This window comes from Phyllostomus hastatus, unplaced genomic scaffold, assembly GCF_019186645.2.
Source record: "Phyllostomus hastatus isolate PE091 unplaced genomic scaffold, TTU_PhHast_1.1 phas_contig_198, whole genome shotgun sequence".
Lineage (NCBI taxonomy): Eukaryota > Metazoa > Chordata > Mammalia > Chiroptera > Phyllostomidae > Phyllostomus > Phyllostomus hastatus.
In genome coordinates, this window is record NW_025333715.1 from 7,318,469 (window position 1) to 7,330,569 (window position 12,101).

The window sequence follows — 12,101 nt, forward strand, 5'->3', positions numbered from 1 at the left end:
CGTGTGTTCCTGGGACAGCCTGACAAAGAGACTCCCTGCCGACTCCCCAGTCCTCGGCCCGGACCAGCCCGCCCCCCGGAAACCAGCACCCTCCATCCTGGTGGCGCCCCACCCGCCCACCCACGTTTGGCCCTGTAGCCACGTGATCGTGGGAACGGGCCACCGGGGCACGTGGAGGGGTCCCTGTCAACTCCCTGCATGGCCATGCGGACCGTGAGCAAGAGGCCGGGCAGATGAAGCCCCGGCGGCCTCGTCAAACACTTCCCAAACCGTGAGACAGCCAGTCCCATCGCCTCGCCCCGTTTCCAGCCAGGGTTTTTCCCGCAACCCCAAATATGTGAAGAGCCGCCCAGTTCGTGTCAGCCCCAGACACTGGAGTGAGTCAGAAACCCCGCAAGTCGGCCCCTGAGCCGGCTGGGCTGGGCAGGGGGCGGGGCGGGGGGGACTCCGCAGAGGTTGTCTGCACTCCACGTTGCGCTACTGAGTTGTGGGGGACGCAGGGAGGGGGTGGGGGGCAGGAAGAAGACGTCCATCTTTGTTGCTTTCACCTCCTGGGAGGGTCCTCTGCTTCCTGCCTCACACCTGTTCCTGTTAGAGACGCCGAGCCCTTGCCGCGCACTTGGCCTGTTTTGGGTGGGGATGCAGCGGCGAACAGAAGGACGGGACCGCCGCCTGGCATGGCCCACAGCGGGCGAATGTGGGAAGTGCTCGGAGAAGAGTGTTTGCAGGTTCTCACAACTGTGATAGCCGAGAAAATGCAGGTTCGCCAGAGCTACTGACCGGGCAGTGAGGCTGGGACGTGGATCCCGCCCCCACCTGCCCCCACCCCCAGCTGCCGGGGTTCCCACCAGGCCTGACGCGAGAGCCGTCTCAGAAGCAGTGTCCTGAAACGAAGGGCGGGGGCATGTGCTGAGCCCCCGCTGTGCGCTGGCTGGCCCTTCCTACAAGCCCTTTGATTCAGCGTTTGCCATAGAACGTGAGGTGGCCAGCATCTCAGTTCCTACTGTTTCAAAGACGCGGAAAATGAGGCTCAGCGAAAGAACGTCACTTGCCTGAGATCAGAGAGTTGGTGTCTAGAGTGACCTCCGCCCGGGTTTCCGAAGTGCCCACGTCTCCAGTGCCCCAGGCCCCAGGGTGGGAATCTGCCGGCCTCACTGCATGAGTCTCTGCCTCCATGGCCGCCTCAGGCACAGGAGGGTGCGGCCCTTTCCTCACTCAGCACAGGATGCAGCGCGCTCGGTGGACAAGGCAGGTACCCGGCCCCCCGGGAGAAGAGAAAGGACAGCACGAGGCAACGGGGCTGAGCTGAGTCTGGAGGGGTCCCGGCTGATCTTTGCTGGCTGCCGCCCCTGTCACAGGCCTCCCGAGGCGGTCTCCGAGCCGGCTGTGGGACCTGGAGAGGGACTGACTGGCCAGGGAGGGCAGCGGGACCCGGCTACAGGAGTCCCGAGGTCTGAAGGTGGCGGATACCAGCTGAGGCAGGCGGTCACTTCCATCTGGAGGCCAGATGCGGCCTCACCGGAGCAAGCACCACGCCCTCTGGGGGAAAGTCCCATCCCCACCGGGGCTGCCTGCTCCCCAGGCTGCTTCAGGTGCTGAGCCCAAGCCAGGGCGAGGAGGTCAGGCAGCTGGACGGGGCCTGGGCAATCCCAGCAAAGACCCTGCCCCCCCCAGCTACGGGGCCCAAAGGGCATTTCAGCCCGAATGCCCTGCTGCTGGCTCACCAGCTGATGCCAAGGCCTCAGTGCCTGCAGGGACACGTGGTCACCCGGCTTTCTAGGTGAGGAAACAGGCTCAGGGAAGCAAAAGACCAGGGACCAGAGTGTCCTCTTATTCCTGGGACCGGCCCACGCCAGCCCTGGGACTCTCCCCCTTTGGGAGCCTCGAGGGCGCCACTTGCTATAGAAGCACTTGCCAGTCAGCGCGGCCCGGGGGCAGAGGTGGGCGAGTCACGTCTCCTTCTCCGGGGGCCCAGGACCTGCCCAGGGGAGCCCTGGAAACGTCACGTGCTGCAGTGAGCAGCTCAAGGCAGCCTGCCTCCGCAGGGACCCGGCCCAGGCAGAGAGCCCCCCGGGCGTGCGGCCCACCGGAGCCCAGAGAGGTCAGGGCTAGGAAGTGCAGCAGCTGGAGTCCACCCAACGGTGTGGCTCCAAGTCTGCTCCTTGACCCCTGCACTGTGCCGCCTCTGAGTGGACCTGGAGGGTCCACCCAGTGCCAAGGCCAGCGCCCTCCCCGGCACCACCGCCATCCACAACACCCGCAGGCCCTCCAGGCTGGCACCGTGCCCCTCAACCCCTCCGCACCACCCTCCCTCCTGCTCCTGCCTCGCCCCTGCCCTGGGACCGGGCCGCTGGAACAACATGGCACCTGGCAGATGCCTCGATAAATCAGTCCTGTCCTCGCACCAGTAGCAGCTCCAGCCAGCAGCACAGCCTGGCCCGCTGGCCTCAGGCCATCTTGGACCCGGCGGGCAGCCTGCAAATGAGCCGTGCATCGGGGCTGAGGCACGGATGTTCATTAACAGGGAACCGTGGGTCCTTAATTGGTATTGACGTCCCCAGGTGCGCACTCGGACGCTGATAGATGTTGCCGTGCCCGCCAGCCTGCGGCAGGGCGGGCGCTGATGAACATGGCCACGCCGGCCCCTCGCCTCGCTCGCCCTCCCCAGGACTGAGTCGGAGCCCTGACTACGGTTGCTATACAGGGCGGAGGAGTCACCTCTGCACATCCCAGCTCCTCCCTCCCCGTAACCGACTCCTCCCCACCTCTCCTCTTGCCCAAACCCCACGGGATCGGAAGCAGAGAAACCCGAACTAAAGATCCCAGCTCCGGTTCTGGCCGGCCCTGGGATCTCGGACACGCTCCTCTGTCTCTCCGAGCCTCAGTGCTTTCATCTTCCAACCCTCAAGCAGATGAGACGCCCGTTCTGGGCCCAGCCCAGGGCCTACGAGGTAGTAGGTGTCCGGGATGCCAGGGCCCTGCAGACCCCCCTCACCACATGCCACAGGCCCCTCAGCCTCAGCATGGTCCAACCGAGCTCCCCTCAAACCCGACCCCCCTTGTCCCCACTGCCACCCCCATGAGCCCACGGTGGGAGTCTGGGGTGTCATCGGGGACACCTCTCTCCTCCCCGCACGTGTTCAATCACCAAGTCCTGACTCGGTCACTGTACCTCCCAAGTGCTGCCCATCTGTCTCATGACATCTGCCCACCCGCTGCCGGCGCCTGCTAGCGTCCTCTCGGGGTTCCCGCAGCAGCCTCTTAGCAGCGCCCTCCCGCTCCCCCTCTGCAGGAGAGCCTGCCTCGCGCCAGGAAGAGTTCCCTGAAGAGTAAATCTCATCAGGTTGTTCTTGTATTTACAGCCTTTCAGTGACTCACCGCTGTCTTCTGGACAAAGTACGGTCTCAGCGCCAGGGAGGAATGTACAGGCCCTCGGGCCCCGCGCCGCCCTGCCGACGCGGGCAGCCTCGAACGCGCTGTTCCGTCTCCCCGCTGTCCGCCCTGATGAACTCCCGCTTCAGGGCCTGGGGCGGGCACCAGCCCCTCGGGAGGTCTTCACTGCCTCTCTCCGGCTGGCTCGGGGCCCTCTGCTGGGCTCCCACACCCCCCCCCCCGCCCCGGGCCTCTGTCTTTCTTTTCTGCCGGAGAACCTTGGACCCGCTACGTGCTCAGACGCGAGCGCTGCAGGCCCATCCCTGAGAGGTTTGCACAAACGAGGAGGATGACAGGGAGGCAGAAGCCAACTCTCCCTCCAACTAACGGGGTTCCTTCCCCAGCCTCGCAGGGGGCTGCGTGCGGCCAGGTGGCGTCTCCTGGGCCCTGGGGGCAGCAGACGGCGCTCATTCGGGGCGGCCGTTACTCGGCCCCCAGCGCCCCCTTGCCTGCCTCTGGTCCTGCAGGACTCACGGCTCTCTCCGAACCGAAGTGCCGCGAGTTCTCGCTGAGCGTCATCCGCAGGTGCTGTGGCTTGAAGCGAAACGACGTGCCGTGAAATCAGTTTGGTGGCAGGCTGACACACAAACTGGAGTTGCGTTCCCACGGCGCCTCCTCACCAACATCCTAGCGACAGGACATCAAAGGGAAAGACATCGTTCGAGAACCTGCTGTACGGAGACCATCTGCTCTCCCGGGCGTTTCGTTAGCCCCCCGAGGCAGACCCGGGCATCTCTGGGGCTGAGCCTTGCCCAGCAGCCCGCCCTCAATCTTCCTGCCCAACCCCCAGGAAAAGTCATTTCCCAGCCCCAGGCCAGGCCCTCGGAGCTGCTCGCTGCCAGCTGCCAGTCCCACCCAGCCCCAGGGCGCTGCAGCCCCAGGGCCCTGGCGACCTCCCGGCGCCCACCCTCCCGGCCTCCCTGGGCCCCACCTGCTTCCGTGACGTGGGCCGATTCTTGCTCCTACTTGTGCCCCACCCTGGCTGCTCTACCTTGCAGACTCCCTACCTTTTCCCAGAATGGGTTTGAATCGTTTCCTTCTCTGGGACTCCTGCCTGGATGGCCCAGGAAGGCAGGAGTGCCCGCCTCTGTGCCCCTTCAGAACTGCGCATGTTCTGTTATGGCCCATCCCACGGTGCTGTCCGTTCGTTTGGCGTCCGGCCCTCCAGCCAGGCTGAGAGCCGCTGGGAGGGAGAGGCCAGGTCGGACCCACGCGGACTCTGTCTTCCCCGGTCGGCCTTGCCTAGGGCAGGCGCCCAGATGTTTGGGGCGTAAGGAAAGAAGGCGGGACAGGTAATGTCCTTCCTTCTCTGGCACCTCTGTCCTCATGTATCAAGTATCTGTGCGTCTACTCTGGGCCAGGCCGTACTGCCCCCCTTTGACCGGGGCCTCTGGCTTCTTTATTTGGCTCCGATGGCCCAGCCAGCCCTGCTAGCAGAGGAGGCCTCCACGCCCGGGCCTGGACAGCTGTCTGCCGGCTGAGCAGGGCCCCTCCCCCGCCCCGGGGGCCTGGGGTTCCGTGCAGGCTTGGGCTCTGCCTGTCCTACATGGAGGCTGTCCCCAGCGGGTCCCCTGTCCGTGCCTACAGAGGTGACTGTGGAGGAGCAGCAGTGGCCCAGCTGGGAGATTGCGTTCCCTTCTGTCACTCTGTAGGCACTCCCCACCCTCGTGTGGCGGACTTTGTCAGATGCGCTGGGATGTTTTCGAGACGCAGCCTGGGCCGCCCCTTGAGCCACCCCGGGCCCTGTCAGGGTACCAGCTCTGCCGCGAATGGCCACTTGGCTCTGGTCAAGCTACCTCACCTGCTTGAACCTCAGCTTTTGCCTCTGAGAATGGAGGTGAGAGTCCCTGCCTGCCTGCCAGGGTTGGTGCGAGGCCCGCATGAGCTGGCGGAGGTGTGAGTAAGGCCACAGGGAGATAGAGGCCACGCCGGGTACCCCTGGGTATCACCCCTGCGGCCCTCCGGAAGCAGCCCCACGGCTGTGGCCCGAGTCAGCCGTGCACACCTTGGCAGAGGCGTGCTGTGCAGGGCCCCTCAAGCAGTGGCTCCCCCAGCTGGGTCTCAGCCTCCTCCCGTGAGGGTGACTGCCGCTCTGACCCCAGGGTCTGTGGCAGGTGGCAGGTGGCAGGCAGTGACCAGGACTCAGCAGCTGCCTCTGTCAGGGAGGGGCCCTCCTAGGGTGCCCAGCAGCCTGCAGGCGTGCTGGGGAGACACGGAAGCCGACAGGTCTCAGGCCCCGACCAGAAGCTGATGAGCGTTAGTGGTGTGTGGTGAGGGGGGCAGGGGGAGGAAGCGGTCGGCTCTGCAACCACTTAAACTGATTTATTGGTTAATTGGGAGGTTTCCGCAGCCAAAGACGACCCCAGCTGTGAGCAGGAACAGGGAAGGGGGGCTCTGCAGAGCAGCCACGGCTGCCAGGCGGCCAGCTGGGCCCCGAGCGTGGCTCCGTGCCTCTCCCGAGCCAGGGGGGCTGCACAGCCGAGGACTGACGCGGGGATTTGGGCCAGGCGACGGCTGGCGGTCCGAAGCCCGTCAGGACCTGCTGGCCCGAGCATCCGAACAGAACTCTCCCGAGGAAGAGGACTGGGAGCGCTCCAAGGTCTCCAAGGCGTCCGACTGGGGTGGGGGGAGCTGCAGGTTCGGGGAAGGGGCTGATGCGGGATCAGGAAGAGCCACAGGAACACCTCGGAGACCATGGAGACCCGCAGCAGCGGCCTCGGAGGCGGAGGCCGGGGTTCCACAGAGAAGTTGGACTGCCGTGGGTTTGAATCCAGCCTCTGCCAAACACTGCTCGACTTTAGGCCAGCCATTTGCATGGCGGGCTGCAAGAATTTCTAAAGCACGCATGCAATACCTGACCATTATTTAGTCAGGGGCACTGACCTCTTTTCCTTTGTATTGTCAAAACCAAACAAAACAAAAAACAAGACCTGCCAACAGCCAACACAACAACAGCCATCTAGTATGAATGAATCAGTTATCCCTACTTTTTTTTTGTCAGAGCAGCAAAAATATTTTTTTTAGTGTGCTGCAAAATTTTAGTAATTTGTGGGCTATGAGATGAAAAAAGGGGGAAAATCGCTGCCTTAGGCAAATCATGAACCCTCTCCGATTCTTGACTTCCTCATCTGTGAAACGGAGCGCGTTACGCGGACCTTGCAGAGCTGCTCTGATCATTGGACCGAAGAATCTAGCTCCACGTAAGATCCATAGTAACTGCTTAACGGATATTTGCCACGTTAGCTGCCGGAATCAAACGGCCCAGAACAGGACTCGGAGGACTTGGTGAAGCCCCTTGGTGAAGGCTCGGGGAGGAAGCGGGGCTTAGACGCTACGGATGGAGTTGGGGGGATGGGCAGAGGGCCTGCGCTCCTGCCGGACCAGTTAGGGACACTGTCTGGGGCCTGCCCGTCTGGGGAGCTGCTCTGAGCTGCACCCACCCCTTTTCACCGCCTGGGGGTGTCCCCGGGCTGGGGCCGCGGCCCAGGGGACCTCCTCACAGGGCTTCTGGCTTCCGCCCCATCCCCTAGAAGCGTCTGGCCCTTGGGGCAAGGGAATGACGGAGGACACACAGGAGGGTGGAGGTGGACAAGGTTTATTTCGGTCCTCCAGCAGACAGGGCCGGTCCAGCCTCTCTGCCACCAGCAGCCTCCTCCCCGGGCTCCCCGCCCCAGCCGCCCCCCGCCGGCAGCCTCCCTGGAGGCCGGGCGACCCCGGGACGGCCAACAGGACCCGAGGACGCCGGGCGAATGCGACGGACGGTGCGGCGGCCGCTAAAGGGGCAGCAGGCGCGGTGGCGGCGGCCAGAGGGCCACAGGCGGCGGAGGCGCGCGCGGAAGTGGCGCGAGGCGAGCGCGTAGACCAGAGGGTTGAGGCAGGAGTTGGCGTAGGCAAGGCAGTGCGAGGCCAGGCGACAGGCGTAGGTGGCCGGGCTGAAGGCGAAGCGGCCGTACCAGAAGCAGAGGATGAGCGCGTGGTGCGGACCCCAGCAGAGCGCGTAGAGCGCCGCCACCACCAGCATGGCGCGCCCCGCGCGCCCCGTGGCCCTGCGCCTGGCCTCGGCCGCCGCCACGCCCGCGGGGCCCACGGCCGCCCACAGGAAGCGCAGCGTGCGCGCGTAGGCCAGGCTCACCACGGCCACCGGCAGCAGGTAGCCCACGGCGAAGGTGGCCACGTCCAGGGCGCGCCGGCGCGCGTCCTCCCAGGCGGGCACGCAGAGCTCCAGCGCGCCGTAGCGCACCGTGCCGTAGTAGCTGAGGTACGGCGCCGAGAAGAGCGCCGCCAGCAGCCAGACCAGGCCCACGGCGGCGCGGGCGTTGCGCGGGGTGCGCAAGGCCCGCGAGCGCAGTGGGTGCCGCACAGCCAGGTACCTGCGGGTGGGCGCGGGGTGAGCGCGGCGGGCGGGTGACTGGCAGCCCGCATCCGCGCCCCCACGCAACATGGGGACCTGGGGGCTGGCGGCCTTGATCCCAGCTGTGAGGGTGCCCACTAGACCTGTTTCCCAGGTGGTGGTGACTCAGGGGGCTAAGGGCAAAGCGCTTAGAGCGGTGCCTGAAAGCACAGAGAAAAAATGGCTTGGCGGAGGTTAGAGCTAGAGAGCGAGCCTGGATTCAAGCCACAAAAGCAGGTGTGACGGCAGCCTGGGCCTCGAGTGGGCGGTGATAAAGTGCCTGAATGCGTTAGTGTGTGCGTTTGCCATTCAGTTCCGACTCTCGAGCACCCTCCGTGTTCCAGGCCCTGTGCCCACCCTGGAGACACAGAGATGTTTTGGGGAAGCTCAAGTGGAGCTGGGGGGAGGGCAGGGTGGTCCCTCAAACGCACCCTTGCAGGCGTCCAGAGACTGGAGGATGGTGGCCGCAGAGCTGTTCCTCTCCCCTCTCTCATCGCCCTTTGCCATCCCCCCTTCTTTCCTAAGGCCACTGAGCATCATCTGTTCAGCTCCTCCCTCCCCAGCCCGGACCCCGCTGGGTCCCGGGCACAGCGCACCTGTCCACTGAGACGGCGGCCAGCGTGAAGCTGCTGGCGTACATGGTGAGATAGATGAGCAGGTGCACGGCCTTGCAGACGAGGGCCCCGAAGAGCCAGGCGTCCAGCGTGTAGATGGCGGCCTGGAAGGGCACGCAGCACAGGATGAAGCAGAGGTCGGCCACGGCCAGGTTGAGAATGAACAGATCTGTCGTGCTGCCCGGCTCCCGCCAGGCGCTCGGCCCGGGCCGCAGCATCACCGCCAGCACCAGCCCGTTGCCCACTGTGCCCAGCAGGAAGATGAGGGCGAAGACCACGGGCACCGCCACGGCCCCCACGTTCCCTGGGCTGTCTAGGGACACGTTCTGGGCATCAGCCATCTCTCCCACAGACGGCCACCTGGGGAGGACAAAAGCTGGGGTTCTCAGGCAGGGCCTCCCAGCCCTGGTCCCTGGACCCCAGGACCCAGTTCCCTTGGCTGTGGCCCGGCCCAGCTAGGTCTCCTGGGCTAGAAGCTACTAGGGGTGGGAGGAGGCGGCAGAGCCGGAACTTATCACCGAGACCTACTGTGCAAGCTGCAGGCGCGGTCACAGTGCTGTCTGAGGGGGGTTTCTCAGTTTCCCAGGGGACCCCCCCATAGTGTGGAGTGTGAGGGCTGGTTAGGGAGGTGATGCACCTCCAACCAGGGATGCAGGTGAAAACACAGGCAGAGTTGGGTGAGGACCTGGTGGTGGGTGAGGGGAGGGGCACTCCGACCTCAGGAGCGGGTACGTTTTCTTCTCAATGAGGGTCTGAAGCTCAGGGAAGACTCTCGGGCAGGGGTCCAAGTCGGCAAAACGAGGGGGACACTTCTCTGTCATTGGAGAGTCCAGCTTAGGGAGAGCCCCGCAGCAGCACAGCTGGAAACCGTATAGGTCACTCTCTGGCCCCTTTTTGCACTTGGGAGGGAATGGAGGCTCAGAGAGGGGACGTGGGAGGCTGAAGACCACCCTCGGAGCGGCAGACCGGGGCCATTGCCGCCCTGGCACCCGGGCTCCCGGCGGGAGTCCTCACCTGAGAGCCCGTGTAACAGGTGGTGCTGTGTGAAGCTGCGTGCGTGCGTGCGTGCCCCTGTGAAAGCTGCGACCACCCTCATGCCTGCCCCACCCCACAGCCCACCTCCGCTACCCACCTGTGGGTCCCCCGAAGCCTGGGACCTCTAGGCTGGTGGGAGGAGTTCAGGGCGAGGGGGTCAGGCAGGGTAGAGGGAAGGAAAGATTCATCTGCTCCCCTCCCCCCGCCCCCAGCGCGCAGAGACCCTCCCAAGTGCAAGGTGGGCAGCACCCACCTCAGTCCTGGGCACCGGGCCCCCTGCTCAGTCCTGGGCGAACCGTCAGGCTGAGGCTGCCTCCGGGCTCAGCGGCCGCCCCGCGGTGGCTCCCCGCAGGTCCGCCTCTCACTTCCCCCTCGTCTCCTTTAAGGCCCCTCCTCCGCGGGGCCAGACTCGGGCAGTCCCTCCAGAGCGCCCACTGGCCACCTCCTCCTCAGTCCCTGACTTCCCCCAGGTGGCACGCTCTTCTGCCCGCCCCTTCTCTGCCTCTCTGCGTTGCTGCTGCCTCTTTCTGCAGTGAGTAACCCATTGATCTCCCCGAGATTCGCTTTGTAGTTAACCCGTCCGTGCCCAGGGCCCACCCCATCCTGGGCACTCCCACCTCCTGTGGCCCTGCCCATCCTTCCCTCTCCTGCTCCAATCCCAATCCAGAGAGGGTGCCTAGCCCTGGCTGGTGTGGCTCAGTGGATTGAGTGCCGGCCTGTGAACTGAAAGGTTGCCGGTTCAATTCCCAGTCAGGGCACGTGCCTGGGTTGTGGGTCAGGTCCCTAACTGGGGACATGCGAGAGGCAACTGATCCAATGTAACTCTTACACACTGATGTTTCTCTCCCTCCCTTCTCCTCTCTAAAAATAAGACATTTTATTATTTTTTTTAAAGAAAGGATTGCTAGCCTTGAATGGGGTGCCCCAGGCTAGGAAACCAGGATATGAGTCCTTTTTCTGCAGACTTTTTATATAGCACCCCCCACCCCAAGGCCCTGAGACCCATCAGCTTTGCCCAGGGCTTCAGTCCGGCTGGACAACAGAGAGCTTCTAAACCCACCCAAAGAATCTGGCTTTAGACCGAGGGCAATGGGGAGCTAGTGCATGTTCTGGAGCAGAGACAGGACCTGCCCATTTATTTTGGAATTAGTTTATTATGGCTTGGGGTGGACCGATGTCATGAGTGACCGTCAGAAGCCTCTTTTCCAGGCAACAGCCAGAGAGCCGTCGGTGGACGGCTGATTCGATCAGGGCGTTCTGACCTGAGCACCTGGGGGAGTGGACCACACAGCTGAAGGGTTGGACTCGAACACCCAGGTGGCCAGGTGCACTGCATTTAGCAACGCATGCCGAGGGGGCAGAAGACAGACTGCAAGGAGTCCGGGGGAGAAGAGGTGCTGGGGACTGCCTGGGGAGTCCTTCTGGAAGCTGGGAGGGTGGGAAGAACGTCAAAGGGGAAGTCTGGGGAAGTGAAAACAGTTGAGGGGGCGCCGATGAAGCCAAGACTCGCACCCGAGGCCGGAGGACCCAGCGAACTCTCCCGTGCCGGCCCCTCGCAGGCCCCTGGGACCACTGCCGGCGGCGTGCAGAAGCGCTCCTCTGGAGCCTGGTGTCACCCACCCCAGGCGCAGCGCATGCTCCATTTTGGGAACAGAGACTCCCTGGATTGAAGATATGAGGGCCCATATCCAGACTCTCCGAATCTGAATTCAGAGCTATCAGCTTGGGTGGAGGAATCAGAGAATTAGACGACAGAATCTCACGGTCACTGAAAGGCAGAGTGATCGGCGTGGTGGGATTTCAGATTCATTGATGGAGGTCTGCCCTTTGTGAAAGCTATACACCGGCAGACTGCCAGAAGCCCAGACACACGAACGTGTCACGCCTGCACCCCGAACGCCTTTGAGGTCTCTGACGTGCTGTCCTACCTCCCCGTGGGGGCCCCAGCCCAAGAGGCCCCTCCTGGCCCGTGGCTGGGTCCTGGCAGTACTCGAGGAACCTCCGGGAGCAGATGCACAGGGAAGGGGGTGACCCCAGAGGGCCCAACTGTGGGGCGGGCAGAAAGGTGTGTGTGTTATGCCCCAGTGCCAGCACGCCCCGGGGACCACCTCCTCCCTTTGCTCCAAATGCTGCTCCCGGTGGTCAGGGCTTGAACCCTGTGCCCCACTCGGGAGATGTGGATTGTGCGCCCTGAGAACAGTACCCCCAGCCCCTGGTCCCACAGTTACGCAGAAGTGCAGCTGATCCATGGTCAGCCCTCGAGTCTGTCTTGGGTATCGACGGCTATCAGTTTGTGCCCGTGCCCAAGCCCAAGCGTGTGCAGCCGGGACTGCTGCTGCTGCCCAGCACCTCCTACGACCCCTGCTGGTTGGCGGTGGACCAGGGCCAGCACCGATCCATACCTGGTCTACTACCATGCAGGGCACTACCACAGCCAGGCACGGGAGGTCTCGTCGCTGCCGCTGCCCCATAGCACTGGGGAGTGCTATGCCTGCGGTGGCGCACTCTGCGCCTCTGCCTGGCGGGCCTGGGCCAGGTGCTCTGGCTCCGCTGGGTGAGGTGCACTGGCTGCACCCATCAGTTGCTCGCTGAGCTCGGCACTGGTGTCCGGCTGTGTGCCCGGCACTGGG

The 12,101-nt window shown here is 64.3% G+C and overlaps 1 protein-coding gene across 1 annotated transcript; it reads right to left on the bottom strand.

Annotated features, from left to right (window-relative positions):
• Nucleotides 1-6,797: 6,797 nt before the first annotated feature.
• On the bottom strand, nucleotides 6,798-10,103 carry GALR3 (galanin receptor 3). The gene is made up of 3 exons (XM_045835099.1): nucleotides 9,725-10,103; nucleotides 8,419-8,796; nucleotides 6,798-7,802 (listed from the first exon to the last, which is right to left on the bottom strand). Exons 2-3 carry the CDS (start codon nucleotides 8,775-8,777, stop codon nucleotides 7,028-7,030), a joined length of 1,134 nt encoding a protein of 377 aa, XP_045691055.1. The 5' UTR covers nucleotides 8,778-8,796; nucleotides 9,725-10,103; the 3' UTR covers nucleotides 6,798-7,027.
• Between the last annotated feature and the right edge of the window lie 1,998 nt (nucleotides 10,104-12,101).

What these genes read in the sequence shown, in the direction of transcription:
- GALR3 (XM_045835099.1), bottom strand. Translation starts at nt 8,777, where the DNA reads ATGGCTGATGCCCAGAACGTGTCCCTAGACAGCCCAGGGAACGTGGGG. An exon ending in GCCGCCGTCTCAGTGGACAG is followed by an intron (nt 7,803 to 8,418) that starts GTGCGCTGTGCC and finishes GCCCACCCGCAG; the next exon opens with GTACCTGGCTGTGCGGCACC.